Source organism: Manacus vitellinus, unplaced genomic scaffold, assembly GCF_001715985.3.
Source record: "Manacus vitellinus isolate BGI_N305 unplaced genomic scaffold, ASM171598v3 scaffold_67_pilon, whole genome shotgun sequence".
NCBI classification, from domain to species: domain Eukaryota; kingdom Metazoa; phylum Chordata; class Aves; order Passeriformes; family Pipridae; genus Manacus; species Manacus vitellinus.
Window position 1 is genome coordinate 2,162,613 of NW_021940737.1, and position 22,788 is coordinate 2,185,400.

General features: G+C 41.2%; 1 protein-coding gene across 4 annotated transcripts; it reads right to left on the reverse strand.

The window, feature by feature from the left end:
* Positions 1–3,209: 3,209 nt before the first annotated feature.
* On the reverse strand, positions 3,210–21,990 carry PTGFR (prostaglandin F receptor). 4 transcript variants are annotated; one of them, XM_018083791.1, is made up of 3 exons: positions 21,882–21,990; positions 20,552–21,078; positions 3,210–5,368 (listed from the first exon to the last, which is right to left on the reverse strand). In XM_018083791.1, the coding sequence occupies exons 2-3, from the start codon at positions 21,017–21,019 to the stop codon at positions 5,066–5,068; spliced, it is 771 nt and encodes a 256-aa protein (XP_017939280.1). In that variant the 5' UTR covers positions 21,020–21,078; positions 21,882–21,990; the 3' UTR covers positions 3,210–5,065. The 4 variants fall into 4 exon arrangements, with proteins under 4 accessions (XP_017939280.1, XP_017939277.1, XP_008924204.1 ...); XM_018083788.1 differs by having other exon boundaries at positions 20,231–21,078; XM_008925956.2 differs by lacking the exon at positions 21,882–21,990 and adding an exon at positions 21,618–21,722.
* Between the last annotated feature and the right edge of the window lie 798 nt (positions 21,991–22,788).

Sequence of the window (22,788 nt, forward strand, 5' to 3'; positions counted from 1 at the left end):
AAGTAAATACACACACACACACATAAACTTTTGCTGGGAATGGCAGCTGCTTGGTAGAGCTCTTTTACTGATAACAATTTTTTGCCTCAAGAATTCAACCTCCTACTGGAAGTAGATTTTTAAAAAAAAATAAGAAATGGATTTATCTCTGTAAACTTCTGCAGCGAGTATTTATTTTGCAACCATGGTGCTGAAATTAAACAGCTAGATAGATACATGTTTATATTCCTGCAACCACAGAACTTTTTTCTAAAGACTCCATGAATGTGTTGCTAAGAAACAAAGTCCTTCATGTATCTATGTCACTCTTTAACTTATCCTAATTATAAACACATTTTTAAAATTGCTTCTGAAATTATATTTTTAATGTTTAACCATTGTCCAATCACTTCAGACGTCACGTTGTTTACAGGAGGCAGCAGAAAAAAGGGCCAAATGAAGTAAATAGATTTGTTCTTAAAGCATCATCATTTGGAGTTGCTGGAATGTTTACAGGAAGCCTTTTCCCCCCACACGAGGAGGGTCAGACCTATTACAGCAAACAGTTGTGACTGACCAGACCTTTGGCACTTTTGTGTTATTAATTCTTCCTGTAACTTGCCGCAAATATTATGCTTATTTTCTTGTTTCTTATGAAGAAATTGCACTAATGTTTTAGGCTTTGCACAGTTTTCAGGCTCTCTGATCAAACCCCCATGTTTCTCCCAATAGATATATTCCTCAATTGCACTGCCTACCCCTACAAAACATAAATCACCTCTAAAAAGTCATCAGACTACTACATTTCTCCAGAGCTGCATGGAATTTTTCCTATGGCGTTCCTCTCAAAAAAAAAAAAAAAAAAGAAAGAAACAAAAAAAAAAAAGCAGAGCACCAGCTACATAAAGGTCAGATTTCAAATCTGTTTTGATTTCTCCAACAGTATTAAAGTGAAGTGAAAACCAGAAAGAGTATGGATTTCTACTCACCAAGGAAGAACCAGGAACAGATGAGAAAGATTTACAACTGTCCTTGTCTTTCAGCCTTCACCAAAAGAATTATTTGTGACCTAATTAGTTTGAATAACTAGGAAAGCTTGGGAAAGCCTGCAGAAGGTATGAGTTAATGAATCTGTGAGTTACATTTAAGAATCCTATAATAATCAGCAAGTGTAGATCCTGCTCACCAGCCTGACCTCCTCCCACCAAGGGCATGGGTTCACAAAACAGCTGAGTAAAATCAACAGCAAACAAACATTTTGGTGCAGAAGAAGCCATTTACTTGATAGTCTGAATTGCTACATTTACAACAGAAAAAGGTCTCTGTCCAAATCATCCAACTGGATGTATCAATGACCATCAGAAACCAAGCTCTGATAGTGGCTGTTCTCTGCAGAGAATCAAATATGGCATTTCCCCCATTGTTTACCCAGCTCCAGAGTTGAAGACAAGAATGTGTGAGACACACAACACCTGTCACCACCGTTCCCCACATCGCTGCATCCACTGGTTAAGGAGCAACACACCTCTGAAAAGTCATTTTTATGAGAATACAAAGCATGTTGTTACTGAACCAATCAACGCAGCATTAACATGCAACATTTTCCATCTGAGATAGGCACTCAATACTAGCTGGCCAGGGGGTGTTGGAACTCCTAATTGTTTTTCTTCCTTGCAGCTACTCCTCATCACATAGCAGTAAACTCGGGGTTATCTCCAGAACACAAAATGCAACTGGCTCATATTGAACAGCCCCTCTTTTATCTCACTTTTTACACAGCATTACACTACCAGTATTTAAAAATTTCCCAGAGAGTATCAAAATTAACTCACATTCAGCAGCAAAACAATGTCTGTTCAAGGATTAAATACTTCCCTCAGTATAATGCAGCAACACTTAACTGAAAGTCACTGCTTGCTGAAGTGCAAGAGCAGCTTTGCCATTTTTAATGGTGACAGGTTGCAGAAGTTTGAATTGAAAAGCATCTGGGTTTTCTTTAGGATGCAACAGAAGTCACAACAGGTGTTGCAAATCCCCTTGGATTTGTGCACTTTTCCCAGGACCCAAGTTTTGAGCATTAAATCTCACGCCAATCTATGCTGCTACTCAGTGGAGTGCTGTGCTACCAGGAACATCCTGGAGCAGTGTATTGGCACATCCAAAAGGTCCCAACATCTTGTTCTAAAGGATCTCCATGGCTACAAAACTGGCACGTACTGCCATTCCTGAAATTGTTCCCAACACATCAGACTAAACTAATAAAAACACACAAGGTGGACACTTTGTCTCAAGAATCAGATCTAAAAGGCCTTGAACCTTGCTCTCTATCTTTGTATCCAGGTAACAAACTACAGATATTTGCATAATCCCTGTGATGAGCAACTGGTTACTGATGGTTTCTTTGCTTCAGCACGTTTATTGAGCCCAGGCTAGGACCTCATTTTAGGATAATGTGCTCCCTCATACAGCCTGCCATTGCTTAAGATCCCAATTAGGTTAAAATATTCTCCCACCCTGAGGATTTCTTTGGTCATTAGTCAGAAATGAGATTCACTTTCTTCCCACCAGAGCACTTATTGCCCCTGCCTGCTCTGGAGGCACTAATTATTGCCAGCAGTAAATAGGCAGCTCATGACTGCTCACATCGTTACCCAGATCATCAGCACACTGCTAAGCAGACTGTCCTTTGCTCCCTGCCTGGGCAGCACTCAGATCCTAATGTGAAGCCATCCCACAGGTTTTTGGTTTTTTTTTATAATCTCATATTCCATAAAATATATAACTAATCCTCCAGCCCAGCACGTTGTTGGCTCTCCTGTGAGTGGAACACAAGGATAATCCAATGGCTTTCAGGGGTAACAGATCCTCAGGTGGCTGCACCCTGAGCTGCCTCTGCAGGCTGTCACACCACAGAGCAAGACAAAATATTAACAGCAAAACTCCCATTTTTTCCAGGATTCACAGCGTATGTGAAACATGTTGGCAGGTATTTGGATAAAAATACTTTTGTCTCAAACACCGAACTCCCTCAGCTCCTCTTCTATTTGCATTTTCTGAGAATGGGTCATCAGAACTTGACCTGTCCGGCCTCAGACAGCAAAGTGTTCAAACACTAGCACCTCCTATCACCTCCTGTCTTGAATCCAGTGTGAGGTTTTTTGTCATAAGTATTATTTTTAACAACTTTGGATCTCTTTTGTTACACAAAAATACCATAACACTCACGATACAGTTTGATAACTTTAATGAGGCTTTACAATTTACATTCAATAGGTATTAGTACACAAAATATAAGAAATCACATATACATATAAACTTCTGTTTGCTTTGCAAGTCAACCAGTCTGAACTACACAAGCTACATTTATTCACACAACAAAATGGAACATTGTTGAGCTTCATTCACCGATCAAACATCTCAACAACTTACAGACCAACATTTTTTTTTTGCAGCTGCTAAAACAACAATCTCCCATAAGGAACAAATAATTTACATCAACAGATACACTGACATCACACTCTACAAAATGAAAAAGCCAAACTGAGCACTGAGTGAATGCCTCCAGATTTCAGCAGAACCCACGTGAAGCAACAGTGCAGAACTTATACCAGCATCAAATCTGTCCACGGCTTATCAGCTCCACGACTGAGAAAATAAATCACATACAGAAATTCTTTAGGGTAAATGAAGCCATTTCATTACAGGGTTATTTAACCCACTTATTTTTCAACTTTTTTAAAACAAAAAGGAAATAGCTTAAAAAAAAAATTGAAATATTTACACCTTTTGGGTTTTTATTTTCTGACTTAAACTATTCTCACGTACAACATGAATTTGTACTTTGTGAATAGTTTTGGTCCCTCAGACTGTTCTCTTGGTGAATCTGTTTTTAACTACTTTGTTCAAATATAACAACACTTCACTAATGTAGTTATTTGAAGTTAAGTAGATAAAAATAAAATAGATCTTTTTATCCTAAAACAACACCTCTCATTTTTTTGCTTCTGAACAGCATACAGTCACAAAAACCAAAGCTTCTGTTAGCAGCATTATAGGTGAAGGGCCTTTTGTGTGAAGTCCTGGAAACCTTCTGGTACCTTCAAATATACTGAATGTTCTCAGCTCTTCAGACACAGACCCTGCAAAAACTGAGCATTCGGCTTTCACAAACAAAACCATGTTCCCAAAGCAGTTCCCTGCAGAGGTGTTCATTTGGTCACACACATTTTCACGAGACACATGTGACCTTTTAACAAATGAAGCAGATGTACCACATGAGCATTTCAGTATGTGCACTAGGGGAACACTTCCAGAATTGTCCTTCAGTTCTGGGAGGGAGGGGAAAACCTATTTTTACAACCACTGTTTTATGTCTGGTCGTTTCAACAAAATTTGTTGAAAGGACTAAAAACTCACCAACGAATCTGAAAATGTAACTAAGCAAGCTGAGCTGATCTGCTCCTGTGTTCCCACAGGAAACCTTGGGTTTTGTCAGTGAGCTGAAAGGAACACTTACACTGATGAAGCTTGCAGCTCTCCCCAAAAACTCATGGAATAGTCAAGAGGTCAAATCAATGAACCAAGCAAAGTGGATCATTTCATAAACTAGGAACAAGCAAAATGTCTTTTACATACACAATTGGTAAATTCAATGCCTAGAAGCAAAGACTACCCTTATGGAAAGGACACTGGACTTTATCCTAGAAAGAAGTGACTCTGCAAAGGATTTGGTGTAGAGAAAATCTACTCCTTTCAAAAATCACCTTGGAGAACACTTTTGCACTCGCATCCAGTCTTAAGAAGCCCTCCAAGGTTTGGTGGGGAGTATTATAAGGAGCCCTGTTCACTTTAGTACCCGGAAGGAGAAATATGGATGACTTATCATTCCACTACCAGTTTTGGAAGGGACGTATTCCAGAAAGAATTAAAACATTCCAGGGCATCTTTTGGAGTAGCAATATCAAACCGGTGAGCAACAACAGCAAACCACTCACAATGTGCCAAAGCATTGAGCCTTGGAATTCACTTCAAGGTACTGCCCGTGCACGAGCGTTGCCTCCACTGTCTCTTCAGACTGTGTTAAACTTCACTGTCCCCTCGAGCTGAGCGGCCGCGGGTTTATCTGTTTGGAACTCGGCGACTCGGATATCGCCGCGACCTTCAAAGAATTCTTGATGGAGCTGAGCTCCCACACGTGCAAGTTCACCATGTGAACGCCACAACAGCCCCTCGTGATCTTGTACAGGTTCCTGAGCACGGCCTTCCGGAGGAGAATGTACACCCAGGGATCTAAAATCTGGTTCCACGTGGCCATTCGGAGGGCGAAAAGGATCGTTTCGCACGTCTCCTTCGAGCGGCTCTCGTTAATCCCAATCCTGGCCATGGTCACCTGGAAATGGAATGTTTTAAAATTATGCATCAAAAAAAAAATACGCCAAGAGAGCACACAAATCACCTGCAAACGGAATATTTTAAAATTACACATTAAAAAATAAAAATACACCAAGAGAGCACGTAAATGAGTGAAATCGTTTCAGCTTCGTCTCGATCTTCACACCTTCACACCATCAATGCCTCCCAGTTGCAATGTGAATTCTGTCAGGCATATAACATTTATCATCCTGGAAATCCTCTCATGTTTTACACAGGACACACACATGTCTCTGCTGAATTACTTCTGCTGAACTTTGAGCAGATGATGGCAACCAGCCAGGGAATACCCTCCAAAACCAGGGACTGATTTGAGCAAGAAATAAAAACTTAATCCAGAAGTTGAGCTAACAAAGCATGCCAAGACTGTTCCAGGGATGGGTTTTTTCAAGGACAGAGGCCACTAGCAGGTCAGAACATTTTTATGAAAGGTTTTTTCACATCTTCCTAATTAAAGGCTACAGAAGGAATAAAGCAGCTTGCTTTCAGCAAGAAGATTCATATGTTTTAAGCTGCAATAGAACATAATTTATTGACACCGGAGGATTTAGAGGTTTATAGGGAAATTTAAGCCATGGTGACAAAAGCCACCAACACCCCTCCTCTTGCCAGTGGAGACACAGATGGGTTCCGGTCCTGAGTTCCTGTGTGAGGAAAGCCTGATCTGCAAAGCCAGGAATCTTGCCATAAGGTGGTAAATTATATCTCTCTCCCATTAATGTTCAAAGCACACGAAGACTTTTTTGGTAGAAAGATGAAACACTGTAAGGCTTTCAGTTCCAAAGCCTTTAAAGCGACAGTTATTTAACCAAGAAACAGGGTATTTTACAAACTGATGCTATGAGTACACTGATCAATTGGGCCATGAAAGGTAGGGTCAGTCTGTCCAAGTGCAGAAAGCTGTATTTTCAAAAAGATACATTGGGGAAAAAAATAAACAAAAAAACACCAGCAACAAAAAAGCCTCAAATGAATGATGAGAGAAAACTAAAGCTCAATATTCCAGCAAACCTATTTTACTCCTTTTTAAACGCTTCTCTTCATTCCCAGACCCTACCTATAGCTTGCAGGTCACCACATCTGAGTCTAAACTTGAGTGGAACAAAGTGAATGCATAAAAGGACACTGAACTTGCTTGATTAAGCATCAGATTGACCATTTCTGTGTGGCATCTATGGGAGCAGTACAGAAATCCCCCAGGAACACTGCTAAGGAATCTGGTAGGACTGACAGAACCACAGCTGGGAAGCGGTGTGAGGAGGAGGAGGAGGAGGAGGAATGTCTGAGCACCAAGCCAACACAAACACCAGCCAGTTCCCTGAATCTGCTTTTCACCCCACAACCACTGGGCACATTCCTCTCTGACATCAGTAGCCCACCCAAACTTGAACAACTCCTTTGGATTCTGCAGGGGATGTTTTTTCAGGGCAGTCTACATTTTATTTATTAGAGGTCTAATACCACAAGCCAAACTCAGAATATTCCTTACTCATTCAAGTAGGACTGGGCAGCAAATGGGAGCTCAACAGAGCTCACAGACCAACATCCTTATCCCACACAGCTCATGCTTGACTTAATTCAGACATACAGCTTCCTAACCTGCTTCTTGATGGACTTCAAAATTCATTTGTTGTTAATAAATACCAAATCACATTTTCACAGTCAATTGGTTTCTTTGCATTTAAATTCTTATGATACTGTTCCAAAGTCAGTTTGAAACTGTAAGTTACAAAAAAGGACTAATACACTCCCAGATTTTAGGTAAGGATTCCATTGAAGCAAAAAACACAGCAGACAGCCTGTATTTGCTCCCTGGGCACGAGACACTTGTGCCACTGAACTGGCTCAAGTCACCAGCTCAGGAACTGCAAGCAGAGCTCTGAGAGCAGGACCACCTCTGCAGGCACAAAAGGCCACTTCTTTCCTTCTTATTTGACTAATAGTGGGCAATAATTAAGTCAGGAAACCAATGCAAAGACTTTTTTCCTTCCCTGTAGATCCACCAGGTTACTCTGACAAGGGAATTCTGTTCCCTGTAGCCAGAAGTACACAAATGGGGAAGTGGGAAAGGAAATGCAATTGCATCATATTTAATTGCCTTTGATGTGCACAAGTTCCTATTCATGCAGATTCAGCAGTATGACTCAAAAAATTAATCTCCAGCTGGTAAATAATAAATGTAACTTGTGACGTTTTCTAACCTATTTAGAAATGTAAGAATCCAAGTAGCACTTTGCTGATTTATTCAATGTTTATATGAACACAGCTGTAGTGTGTCTCCCTGGTTTGTAAAAAAAAAAAAAATAAAATAAAAAAGAAATGATGTAACCAAGACAATTCAAACTTTCTTTAGAAAAGGAACTATAAAAGCACAACTCTAAAAGCAATTTTTTTAAACCAAGGGTACCTGCTTGTAAGATATAAAGTTATCCTGACTCATATTAGCCCTTACTGGTTTAAGGAAAGACCTGAGAATTCCCTGTATCTAAAAATTAAGAGAAATGAAAGTTGTGTCAAGCAAGGACTTGACACAATACATTAAACTCCATACTTTCTGTCCAACTTTAAGCTTCACTAAAACCAAGGCTCGCTTTGCAAGATCCAGGAAGCCTGATGGAAAATTTTTTAAAACCATTTTGAAACTGTTGACTTCTTCAGTTTTGCACCAAGCAGAGAGCACCAGAGAACTGCCATTTCCCCGGGGCACAAAGCTCAGTGCAACAAACCGAAAAAACTCCGCTCCAAAGCTTCACACCACTCTCCAAACGTAAACAGCACTAATTTAATTTAATTTCCCCTCCAACTGGAGCTCCAGGAGAACAGCTAACGGGCTGAATGGCTGTGCTGCTCAGTCACATTCCCGTTAGTCCTCAAGGACAGCCTGTCCAAACAAGCAGCAGACTTCACAGCCGGTTAGGAAATAAGACAAAAATGCTCCTTTGATGCATTTCAGTGCTTAGGCTCTAAATCCAGGTTCTATCCTTGACTTCAGGAAACTGGAAAAAAAACAGTCACCAAGAGACTGACATGGAAAGTAGAGTGGACAAATATCAGAAACTCTCGTCTTCTGCGGCTCAGCCCTCGGGCTCCACTTCCCTGTGGGAACCTTGCAGACCCTCCCAAACCTCTTCCTCTTCCTTTGGATTTCCTTACGAGCAGTTCGGAAGATTTCTATTGATGGAATAAAGTCCATGGATTTTTCAGTCTTTGCAGAGTATTTATATTTTGTCACTAAGGCCTACACTGAACCCAGAGGTGCAAATCCCCTTCTCCTAAACCACACAGGGCTCAAGGCAGAACTTTACTGATCCTGTCCCACTCCATGGAAACAAAACAATGTATACTTATCCTGAATTTCCAGAAGTTTTTGGAACTTCCATTACTCATGCTACAAAAGAAGCTGCAGCCTGCTAATAGGCCAGAGATCACACAAGATGCCACTTCGTAGCACTCTATAAACACAAACTTTAAGAAAAAAAAAAATTGCAAAATAGGGGGAGAGAGAGCTAAAAATGCATTGAATCTTCACATTTTATGTACTGTTTTATATCTCCTGAGAACAGCTATTTGAAACACTGAGAGCAAATTGCCCGTATCATTTGTTATACAGATCTTGCAGTATATAAACCACACATTTGTTGCAACAAAGCTGAGCATGCTTCACTCTCTTTTTTATGTGATTCTGTAAGTCAGGGTAAAAACAAGGGCTTCCAAGAAATATGCAGTGCACTACTCCTGCCATCAAAATGTTAGTGCACACACTGTTCTACTTATGCCACATAATGCTTTTTATGTTCTCGATCTGCAACGTGTTCTTCCCCTAATGTTTTCCTTTCTCTTTCCAAAAGACAAACGTGAACCGTGTCTTCAACTTTTATATGCCAGATGATCGTTCAGCCCAGCAGTTAAATTTTAACTGAGCACAGTACTTTTATAGAAAATGTCAAATTAAAAAGGAATTGTAGATGAAAAAATACGTGAGCAAGCTTTCCTTCACACTGAAGTCCAGAGGGTACTTTTAACAGCACACACAATAATTCCTTGTGGAAAGTTTTGCAGGTTCAGCTCTTGAGAAGTAGCAGCAGAACAAGGCAATCTCCTTTTCTCTCATGTGTACTTCTGTGGCAAAGTAGTAATGCCAAAAATTAAGAGTGGATCCACTGGCTCACTATTCAGCTGGGGAAAAATCTGTGTCTAACTCCCAAAATCAAGTTCTGGTCCAAAACAGGTAAATCAAGGATGGTGATTACTACCTGCCATGATATACATCCTTAAATGTGTAAGTTTGATTATTATCCTGATAAAAACAGCAAGTCTGAGAAAGACCTTTCCCCTGTCAGGATCACAGGAAAAACAGAATCCGAAGAGAACCCAAATGAGAAACCGCCAGAAAGGATTTGAATTACCAGAGGCAGCTGGGATTGCCAAATTATTTTACAGAAATTTAGCCTCTGTGCACTCCATATTTGCTCCCCTTAAAATGGAGCTGCACAAACCTGGAGGTATTGTGGGAGTCACCATCCCTGGGGGTGTTTAAGGTGAGACTGGATGTGGCATCAGTGCCATGGGCTGGGAACCACGGCAGGGTTGGATCAAGGGTTGGACTCGATGGGGCTCAGAGGGCTTTTCCAACCCCACTGATTCTGTGATTCTCTGATTCTGTGTTCTGAACAAACCTTTGTAAACTTCTTGAAATGAGATTTTTCTGTACGCAAAGATATCTGAAAATTACTGAAAAAAAAACCGTGAAGTGCCACAATATTATACTCACTATTTGTATTTTATTAAATGCCTTTGGCATTATCATGCTCTATAAAAGGCAGGAATGCAATTATGAAGTAAGCCTCGTAAACAGAAGGTGTTGGGGTTTTTTGCATATAAACTTGCAAACATTAACTGAAAGTGAAGACTTTATTTTCTGTCAGCTTTCCCCTTAGACACTACCTATTTGCATCTGTTTTGCAGTAGCATAAATTCAGGCTGGGCTTGAATGAAGCATTCCAGGCCACTTCTCTTTGTTCCTCCTAAATAATCCAAATATTTCTATCTATGGTTTGACAGCCCTTTTTCCTTATTTCCTTTCCTCCCAGTCAAAATTAGAAATACTTTGCTTCAACTAGCTGGTAATGTAATTACTCTCACAGCTTAATTTGAAAGGAAAGCTTTGTGGATAAGGGTAGAAAAGATTCTAGCATTGGAAAGAGTAAATAACTCACTTCACCATGAAAAGACACAGCAAACACACCAAAGTCAAATAAACAACCTGTTTCCTGAGCTACATGTTTTAAAGTTACAGGAAGGCCTGATTCCATGGCGTGAGGAATGTGTTCCTGCCTAAGAACAAGGCCTGCAACCAAAATATCTTGCACAAAAAAATTAATTGTACACATAAAATTAAAACATTCTTTACCCTCCAACGCTGAGAGGAACTTTACAGGACAACTGTAAGGGCTAGAAAACAACAGAGTATTTCTTACCCTGCATAATAAGGGACATCCTTAAGTGTTCAGGGATGCAAGGACTATACATATTCATACTTATTCTTCCATTAAGGTCAGCTGGGTAAAGCTTCAAATCCTGGAAATAATCTATTCCTTCTCTTTTGTTGCTTTGCTTTTCCAGGTTTTCACACTCATTTGGGAAAAAAAATCCCATTTTTAATGGTTAAATAAATAGTCTAATTTATTTAGGAGTAACAAAACTTCTCTCACTAATACCTGACAAATGCCCAAAGAAAGAATCACAAATAACACTCAATACTTGGGAGAAAGAGAACTGTCTGAATACAGAAAGAAAGGACAATATACAGACAACCTGAGGAGAGATACAACATAGATTCAGCAACCAGAGGCAAATCTTCCACTTCTGTCTTTCAGAGCATGAAGATGCTCCACTGGGAATGCAGGATCTGCCAGTTCTTACCTGGCCAGTTTTTTAAATTCTCTCTGATGTGTTTCTTTTGTCTAAGAATCTAAGAGTTAGGCTGAACTCTCTAAGGGTTCCTTGGACAGGTCACTCCCTGGTTTCAGAGGAATGTCACACACCCAGTGGTTTTCAGGGCAAGTACCACCAAATCCAGAGATATCCAGACATATTAGAAGTGTTAAATGAAGGGAGAGAAGAATTTCAGAGTGAGTCAGTCATGATACATAGTGGCCTTTTCACCTCTTCTAGAATTCAGGAATGCAGATAGCTTTGATGTGTGACCAAGCCTGCAAGACCTCTATTAACAACAGGTCTAAAAAAAGTGAAAAACCTACTCTATTTTCTACCAGTGGAGAGTCAGACATTCAGCTTGAGTATCTGAGAAATGATGGTGTTCCTTGTATGGGTGTAGGAGGGAAAAAAAAAAAAGGTATGTTCAGTTGTAATTATATTTTATGTTTATCATGGATGCAACATACACGGTGGAGGAAAACGAAATCTTCTTGAATATCATAGAATGTCACAGAATCATTAAGGTTGGAAAAGACCTCTAAGATCATCAAGTCCAACCATTTCCTCAGCACCACCATGTTCACTACTAAACCATATGCCCAAGTGCCACATCCACATGCCTTTTGAACACTTTCAGGGATGGTGATTCCAGCACTTCCCTGGGCAGCCCATTTCAATGCCAGATCACCCTCTCAATGAAGAAGTGTTTTCCTAATTTCTGATCTAAACCTCCCTTGGCACCCTTGTCCTTCTTGAAGACTGATTAGAGTCACAGTCACCTAATGACTTGGTGCTATCTGATTTGCAGTGTTTGAAAACCTGGCTAGAGGCAAAGGAAGACATGATCTGTTGCTTTCATGTTGTTGGTCTTTTTTAAATCACCTTTGTTAAAGTGACTTATTCTATATATCATTCTGGAGAAGTAAACTGAGAAGCCACGAACAGAAATATCAAGGCCATATTAGCAATATATTTACCAACCTGGAATATACAACTCACAATCACATTTTTCTTTAGTATTGTCAAATAAATTGAAAGGGACTGTTTTGCAGTTGGACCACTCAGGTGGAGGAGGGAACAGAAAAATTGTCTCCATCTAAGAGTGATTTATTTCTCAGTACTTCTGTGCAAGCACGCTCCAGGTAAAACACAGATTCAATTTTATTTCCAATTCACTAATGAACTGTAAATCCTAACCCAAATTTCCACTACTCACATGGATCCTCACCTCCTTCCTGCTTCACCTGCTCTTTCTCCATGCAGTGAAGCAGGTGGGAGCATAGCTGGTCACATCCTTCCCAGCACAAGTGTCTTCATCCTCATGTCCTAACATTGGTCATAACACAGGTCAAAACCTTTCTGCAATGTCCTGCTACCTGGCCACTGCTGTTCCTAAAAGCACATCCACAGAACTCAAAATGGGACAGAGCTCCTGCTCTGCTGGGGATGGGCACACCAGGAACAGGCACCCTCCAGCCCGGTGAGCTTGCAACAAAAACTGCAATTCAGCAATTCCTCTCAGACATTCACACGTTCTGCAGTATTCCTGAGACAACCAACTTCTACTAGAAAGCATTTATCAACACCATGCCAAACTAAAGTTGTGAATTAACACCATAATTATCTCTCAGAATACATGAATCTATATCACACCCTGAAGTCTGCCATTAAATCTGGGAAGGGTGAAGGACTTTGTGGAGTTGCTCCATGTGAGTGTATTTGTCCCTGAGACTTTTCAGCAACAACTTTACCATTTAAGGTGTTTAGATACTCAGGAAAGAGAACTTTCCTAAAATAACTATCCAAAAATGGTTATGCTGTGTATGACATTTTCCAAAGATGGTTATGCAGTGTATGACATTTTCAAGTAAGAAAGGCCTGAATAAGTGTAATATCTAGGAAACAGGAAGAATTCTCTTATACCAAAAAATGGAATGTATGTCAAACTGACTTTTTAATATCAAGCACAGAATCCAAAAAATTTACCAACTGAATAAATAAGCAGAGGTTACGAATGGCAAATTTATTTGGGTGAAGTTTGGAGAATTTGATTTTTTGAGATGGTAACTTCAAAATGGGAAAAAAAAAATCAGAAGTTTCTGTGATAGTCACTGACATCTATTTGGAACAATGTACTGTGTTTCAATTTTATAGATCTTCATAGTTTAATTTGGTATATGTCATCTAAATTCAAAAATAAAGATGGAAGAAACTATGAAAGAAAACCAGAACAACATCATTTTGAAAATGCCACGTTCTCACATGACTCACAACCTGCCTTCCCTACTTTCTTCCCTCCAAAACAATCTTATTGTATTCTGATGGCACTGCATTTTCAGAAAAGGCTTTACATAAGTTTTTCCAAACAGCACGAGTAAACACAGATAACAAAAACTATATTTATGCTTTCCCAAGAGCCTCTGGTAAAGGGCAATCTGTCAGTCTCAGCCTTTCTTCCTCCCCTGGTTCATATCATCACTTATCACCACCATCCATTTCTTCCCCAGCACTTCTTTCCTGTTTAGAGAAGATCTCAACTGCTCAGCTCCCTGACTTCTGGGAGAGGGAGGTAAACACTTGAATTACAAATATAGCCACAATTAATATAGAGTTTCTAAGCACTCTGTGATAAACTATGCCCTGGCCCACACTTATAAACATTTTTTTTTAAATGATTCCTATTTCTCAGAAAGGATAAGGCCTGTAAGATCTCTATGTGCTGTAAAAGAGGAAAATAGGAACAGACCAATTCTGAACAGCAAAACAGTACCTTTGAAATTCAGTATCATCTCAGGTGGGTATACTCTAAAATTAATCTCATTCCATTTCTCATCTAACCTGGAGGAAATTTGCCAGCTGTGCCTTTCATTTTATTCAAAATAAAAGATCTCTATAACCAATACTAAAAAAATGCATGAACATCTTATCCAAGGGTTTCTAGTATCATAGAAACACATCTGAATAGGTGGATTGAATTTTTAAATGCACTGTATTAAACTCTGTTGCTCTCTCTGCAGACATCTGCAAATTCTTTCCAGGGAATATTTTCATGGGGACATACAAAAGCACACTCAAATTGTCTGAGTTGCTGATTAAACCTTATTCCAGGGGAAACTAAGCTGGAAAGACACTTGTGTCTTGAGACTAACAAAAACCTCAATTCAAATGAGTGTTCTCTTTCCTCTTAAATCCTAAAATGAGTTATTAATTTCAAAATCCCTTTTGGCCCATAATATCAGCAATGACAGTTACCTTTCAGCAATTTAACCCTGAGTATCAGAGGCTCATTTGGAAGAACTCAAGCAAGAACAGGAATTGAATTTGCACAGTGTTAATGGATGTATCAGGAAACCCAGCAAGCAACCAAAGGATCACGACAGGAGGGAGAGCAAGAGCCCTTTCTCTAGTGTAGCTCGAAAGACAAGCAAACTCATGAGATTCTTCTTTCCAGAGGAACCCAGTGAGCATTTTATTCGTTCAAACTGCCCCTCCTGATCTCTTCTGACACAGCAAGGTCTGGAAGAGAAATAACTACCTACAGTCGACAATAACCATTAATGTATTGATGCTTTGGACTAGACATAGAGGTGTATTTAGCAGGCCTGCTGCTGGCAAAAACCTTTTTTTCCTTCCCTTTGAAACTGGTTTGTTCATTAAAACCACTGTGGCAGCAGTGGGCCCCTGAGATGGGCTTGCACCCATCCTCAGAGGTGCAATGACAGCATCCAGCAAGAACCCACAGGGGTGAAGCATCACCCAGACCCAACAAACATCTGCCAACACATCCCATCTCTGTATGGTGTCAGCAGACAACCACTCTAGCAAGAACTCAACACCAAAAGCCAGCACAAGAATAGTAATTATCACTGATTATCTTCTTTAAAATCTGAATCTTGAAAACAACAAAGTTTTTTCCCTCTGAAAGTTTACTACAGCATTCAGAGTTGCAAAGGTTAGCTAAACATATTTAAGAATATCTCCTTCTTCAGTCTTCAGAAACACATGACTAACTTATTCTTTTTCAAAAGGAAAGATCACTCTCCCTGCTGACAGCGCCTGTGCAGGCACAACAAGCTCACAGAGGCTGCAGCTTTGACTAAAAACCTGTAAGATAAGAACACACTTTTGCAGAGCAGCCACCGGGGAGATCTGGGGGGCTGTGCTGGACAGGTGTCAAGAGCCTCACTGGCAGAGCATGGGCCTGCATCCTGGGACACCTCTCTGCTTCTCCTCAGCTGCACTTTCTGATCATGAAAAACCACCAGTTGTAAGAGAATAATTTTTAAGTAACTCTTTTGTAGTAGGGCAATACAACCAGCAATGGTTGAAGGCATACAAACAGCATTAATAAAGCAACGAGCTTTATTAATACATGATGCCCATCACACATACAAGCATAAGGTAGCAGAACAGAAATTTAAACTGCCAGCTTACTAAAAAAGACAGAAAACAAGAATGCAGGGAGAGACTTCAAGGGTAACAGGGGTATGAACTGCTGGCAAAGTCACTGTGTATGTGTGGATGTGACTACACATGCAAAACAACCCAAATGAGATGTACACAGATTGCCTTGTACACCAAACTACCTTATACTGTATGCAACTAGAACTTACTTAGTGTAAAACCTGCAACAAAGTGACCTCCTTTGGCACATATGATCTGTGAGTACCCAAAATACCTGATGGAGCAAGCAGGGTGGGCTGGGGTGAGGGTATTCCAAGGAGAGCCTCCCTGTTAGCACACAGCTGCCCTTCTCACCAGCTCCAGAAGAATGTTTGCTGAAAGGACCCCTGAGATCAGCTCCAGTAGCTTCTAGGCTGAAGTGACTCAGTAAATTCTAAGCTGGACACAGCCCTAAGTGCACAAAAACCAGCCATCAAGCCCCACTGCATCTGAGGACAAGAAGAAGTCAGAGCAAGTTCAGAGAGACACAGTCAGCATAACAAATTGGAAAGGGAAGAGATTACATGAGAAGGGACTGATAAAAAAATTAATCTATGCAGTAAAAAAAGCAACTGAATAAGAGTTGATTTAATTGTATAAAATGAACAGCTGAGCCCTTTCAAAAAAAAAAAAAAAACAAACAAAACCAGGAGTGGCTATTTTCTGCTGTATAGGGGAGGTAAAACTGGAATGAAATTAATCAGATAACTGCATGGAAAAAGATCTTAACAAGAATAATTCGAATGTAGAAGTATTTTTCTCAGGCTATGACTGTGTTCCACACATGAAAAAAATCAGAAATTTCTCTGTATCACAATCTTTTTCTATTCCTCTAAAATAAATCCCTCCTGTCCACAATTACAGGCAGTTCTCTTTGCTACTCCAAAAAACAAAATTTAAAATATGTTTATCCCTCAAGCCCTACAGAATATGACGTACTGAAGTCAGAATTTGCTCACAACCAACACAGCTCCAAAACCAAGCCGTTTCATGACAGGCCAGATGTCAAGTCACAGCCAAAAACCAGCTTTATATAACAATCTATTTCATCAGAGGTGCTCGTCACAAAATGCTCCAGCCCAACTATTTGCTTTGGGAATCCAGCCCCTTGGGATCAAATCTACCCAGCAAAATTCACATACCCCCAGCAAAGGGCTAAGGCTCTAGCAAGGATGAGAAATGATGACACTATGCAGAGAAGTTGATGTTTCTATCTTCAGAACATCTTTACCTGGAATTACCCACCATAAAGCAAAATTATTTGGACTGTCAGAACAAATGTGCCTCTGCAAATTGACTATGTATATTATTGACTACACATATTATTATAAAACTCATGAATTTCACTTGTCACCTTTTTTTGCGAATTCGCTCCCCCTCTCAGTTCCTCAAAAGCAGATCAATGTTCCCCCTCATTCTCATACTTCATTAAGGAAAGATTCCCTCACAGTGGCAGAAAACTTGATAAAACTGCTCATGTTTGAAAAACAAATGAAATGGAGTTTCAGGAAAGAAATCAAAAGGGAAAAAAAAAATTCAGAAGGAAGTCCCTGTCCAACAGCTCCAGGCAGAGCTCCACATAAGCCATACCACAGGCTCTGCTTTTGAAAAATGCTACACATCTCCAGCAATCTTAAGGTAATGGTGGTGACTGATTATACACAATATATTATTATCTATAATATTAAGTGTCAGCTATCTATGCATTTACACACACATAAAGGCATCAAAACAACTTCACTACCACTGAGCAGATGCACAAGTCAAGTTCAGTTCCACACCAGACACCATAAAGGACAATCCAGGGTCTTGGGACTCTAATGACATCTAAAGGTGATTTTGTCACAGGACAGTGACAATGTCTGAATATTAACTGCACTTGGAAAAAAACATAGAATTGATTGGAAATCTAACAGTGAAGTCAATCTGTAGTGGAATTACAGTACTGGACTTGATTCTGGTGGCCCTGCACATACATCAACAGACATAACACCAGACTAGACTGAAAGCAGAAGGAAAATAAACAAAGCAAACCCCCACATCAGACAGGAAATCACACAACGAATCCAAACTCTCCTATTTGCAAACCACATGTGGCATAAACCACATTGCCTTCCTCCACTTTCTCTTCCAAAGGTTTGTTTGGTTTCCAATTGCTTTGGTTTACATTGAGGCAATTGACTCTCACAAACATTTTGTTCTGTGTACTCTTCGGAATAGAGAACATAGTTAAAATTCACAATTCAAAGACTAATACTGACTTCTAGATTGAGTTTAAAATAAAAGTTAAGAAGCAAATGATTGAAGAACAATCATTTAGGTCCTTTTCCAGATAATTTCACCTATGGACACCTGCTCATATTCATATCAAGAAAGACTTACTTTGGTACATGCTGATTATATTATAGAATATAAATTCATTTATAGTCTATAATTCATTTCACAAATTAAAGGCCCTGAGAGGTGAAGATATATCAGATAAGCAGGTTTGAATCAGCAATTCATCATAAATCATACACTTTGATAAACCCTGGGTCACTTTAATGCAGCACTTAGGCAGCACGTCCTGACAAAGCTTTATCCCACTGCTGGCCAAAAAATCTTGCTAAATTAACACCACACTTATAATTCTGTTTGTATTCAGTGAATAGAATGCCATGAAAATAAAGACTGGGTAATTCAATTAATTAACTGGTATAAACTCTACGATCCTAAGAGCTAAGAAAGGAAATATCTACAAAGGACCCCATCCTTAGTACAATATATAGTACAATTAATAAAAATGGAAAGGCATAACAAAATTACCAACACTGAAAAACAACCACAGTGGTTGCAATTTAGTGTTCCTTCGTATGCTGAATAAATGAAGCATCTCTTTTGAATTAAAAAAAGTTTATAGGTCTTCTGACACCGAAGGGTTTTTAAAAACCAAATTAATTCCTACCTTTGAGAACAATTATTTTACCCGAAAATAAATGTCACCAGAGGATTTCATGGAATGTAAAGTCATCATTTGAGTTGCTCTCCTTGAAAACCACTCTGTGGCTTGCCCCAGACAAACTTCAGAAGGTGTCTGAAGTAACTGGAAGGAAGTTCACCACAAAACTTGCTATACTGCTGTGACAACTTTGTTTATGCTCTCCACACTACAGCCACGACACTGACAGAAGCCCACACGAATTTAAACTATGCTGCAGAGCAAGACTAGAAAAATTCTCTGTGATATGAATAGAAGTGAAAGAGGTTTTGTGCATTTCAGATGCAGACATTCATATTCAGACTCTCTCCTTAAAGTCTGTGATACTGGATTAATTAAATGCTACCTGCCAGATACACCCAACTGCTGCAGCAAGGCTAATATCAGTATCTAATTTAGAACTAACTCAGGTGACTTCATACCCTGCCATAGGCAGTGAGCAGATGAGATACAGCTGATACAGATCTCAGATGTAAATGTCTCTATTTGTTAGCTCAAACCAAAACTGCTCCTCATTTATCTCCCTGAAAAACTACGGGGCCTTGTTTCCAGAAAAGAAGTTAAGATTTCATACAGCTTGTAACTTAACCTCTCTGACCTGCGCAAAAAAATTCATTTTCTCCAGACAGGTTTACTACACTAAAAAGAGTTACAGCTTTATACCAGCCATCACACAACAGCAGCTGTCAAATTCTTTCCTGTATCACAATCCTGGTTCCTTTGGCTTAGAGTGTGCCCTAACAGGAGCAGCACTTACCACTCTGGGAGAGCCACAGCAGTGACAGCAGAGCCCCAAGATACAGCTGGGATGGCTGAGAGAGCACACCAACCACACACAGCAGCTCTCCCAGTCAGCTGTCCAGATTACAAGCCCAGCTTGCTTAGGGCTAAACCAAACGTTATTTTAACCCACTGCCAACCCCTGTTTCTCAACAGGACTCTAAAGCAAAGCCCTTAACGCCCTGTTAATGGAGTGGAGGATTTTTAAATGCTTAACTGTTACCTGCCATAATACAGTTCACAAGTATAGCAGTAAACTGTGAAAAGAACAACAAACATGCTGCTGTAAATAAAAAAGCTACAGGAACCACAGTTCAGACTAAAAAGACTTCCCACTTCAAGATTTCACTGAATTTGTGGACAAGCTCACTATTTGTTCCAATGTATTCTAGCCACCATTCTGCTACCATTGTCTGCTTCACAGCACTGGAAATACAGTCCTCACAGTCCCTATATATTTAGCTTACTCAATGTATTTTGTTTATGCTCAGAAATGGAGAATAATTACCAAGTTTTTTATAGATGCACAGGTACATGCATTATGGACAATATGCATTAAAATTAGTATCATTGAGCAAATAGAGCTGTTACCACAGCTCAAGCACTTTAAAACCTGGAGATAAAAAAGTATAACTTTTATACAGTGATGTGCATTAAACATTGGCAAACACATTAGGCTCTTACCAGGAATGGACTCCAGCAAATGCAAGAAACACACATTATAGCCAAGAGCTGAATGATCATTTCAAAATGATGAGATCTCCCTTGTCTTTGTTGACTTTTAAGTTTGACTCTTAAGAGGGTAATTCCTGTGACAGCATTGCACAAGAATGAAACAGCAAGGGCCAGTAACCCAAGGCAAGAAAAAAGTAAGAGATAAAATCTGTCTTCCCAGTCCTCAACATGTTCTGTTTTATAGAAGCACCAGGTCCTCGATGCTTGAATTTGGTAGGCTCTAAACCTAAGAATAGGCAGCAAAGCTATAAGAACAGCAAACAGACATACCATAGTCAACATCATTTTCACATGTCTAGAAGTCATTTTTGTAGAGTGAAATATTGGCTTAGTGACTCCAATGCACCGTTCAACGGCCATCACACTGCCCAGGAAGAGTGGGCACAGACCAAAGAAAACCATGCAGATGCCAAAAACACTGCAGAGAATGTTGTACTGGTTAAATCGGATCCAGTCTTTATCCGACGCATACACAAACACTGCAATGGCTCCGTTGATGAGGTGGCCGAAGAGATCTGTGACAACCAAGCCACTGGCAAGAAGCAAAAAGGAGGCTTTTGATTTCTGCCTGAATCTCTGGTATGCCTTCATGAGAATTGCTATGGCGAGGCTGTTGGACAAAATTCCCACCGTCATGAAGATTATTGAAAAGAAAACTGAGATTTTCTTCTCCGTGTGGCAGGTTGTGTTCCTCAAGACTCCAAATCCAGCCAGCCCTGGTGATTTTGAACCGTTCATGGTTAGGAAGGGAGGCGCAGCCCTCAAAGCATTTCAGCAGTCTTGCAGTCAAAAGGCATCTGCAATATTAAAAACAAATATACACAACACTGTAAAAGGCATACCACTGTTCAAATGGCATTTGAAGCAGAAATTCCATAATATTAGCCTGTGGTACAAATCTAATTTTCCGGTTTTCTGTGTGATATGATATGGCATCACATTGTAAGCGCATCAGTCACGGGGTAAAACAATTATCTGCATGCATTATACAATGCAAATATAGCCTACGGGATCTTTAGAGTCTCTGCATGTGTACGATACACAAAATAACATATAAAATACAAAATGCTCTTAGACATGCAGTAAGAGAAACCATACAAATCATTCTGGTGGTTAACCTACGTTAAACAAACGTTTTTGCAACACACTCCTAGAATGACAGTATACGTCAGCCCAGCCACAGTAAAAAGTGAAATACTCAAACTGGAGCACTTAGAGATTACAATCGCACTCCATTTCTCTTCTCACTGTTAAACATTTATTTTCAAAACAATGTCCTAACATCTTCCAAACAATTCTCCTCTCACAATTTCTTGTTTCAAAGCTTTATCCTAACCGACACTGAAGCCTTCGACTTCCCAGCGCCCTCGCTGAAGCTCAAACTTGGTTTTTAGACCAATTCAGAAACCCATTCTGCGAGTTGCTTTGCACTTATCTCCCATCTCTGCTCCCAGGATATTTCTGCTGGCAAAAAGAAAACCTCCCAGGCAGGGGGGAAAAAAGGTACAGGGAAAAAAAAAAAAAAAAGAAAAGAAAAGGCAAAGAAAAAAAAGAAAAAGAAAATGAAAGACAAAAAAAGACAGGCGTTAATAACCCGTACTACAAACTGCCGCTGAAGTCTCTCGGTTACTGAGCTACACTGGGAACCGCGCACGCCGGAGCCAGGGGCATCTTTGCCAGCCAGGAGCGCTCGACCGGCAAAGTCCAGGGAAACTCCTCAGGCGGAGTGCGGCACCAAACTGCACCTCCCTACCCACATTCCCACCTCCCTACCCACATTCCCACCTCCCCACGCCCCCGGCGCGACCCCTCGCGTGCCGGGGCGCGGCGGCCCTCGCCCCGTGAGCGCTGCTGCCGCCGGGGGCGGGCGGGGCACAAGTGGCCGCGGTCCCGGCCCGGCCCTGCCCGCTCAAGCCCCGCCGCCCCGGCCCCTACGGTCCCGCTCGGCCGCGCTCGCTCCGTGTGGCCCGTGGTGCGGACGGAGGCGCGCGGGAGCTCCGCCGGCCCCGCTCCCACACCGGCCCCCTCCCCGGCCCGGCGCGCCCCGCCGCCCCCCTCCTCCGCCCCCGGCCCGCCCCGCCCCGCTCCGTGCGGCTGCCCGCCCGTGCCCCCACCTCAGCCCTGCCCACGCGCCCTGCCGGCCAGGCTGCGGGGCTGCCCCGCTCCGGCGCTGTCCCTGGAGCCGCAGCCCCTGCGCTCGGTTCCCCCGGCTCCCCCCGCCGCGCCGTGCCGGGGTGCAGCGCTGTCCCGGCCGGGGGAGCCGGGCTGCCGTGTCACGGCACGGCCACGGGGCACCCCGGCCAGGCAGTGCCTGTCCACCCCGCTGCACCCACGGCGGTAGCAGCTCATGGGGCAGCCGAGGGAGGGGTTCTCCTCAGCCACAGCCTCATCTCTTCGCTTTCCACGTGCTTCTTCCCAGCTACCGCCTTCAGCAGCGCGCAGGGAGCTCGGGAAGGGGTAGCTCCCAGGAATACTGTCCGGAATGTAGCTGGGCGCATCACCAGACA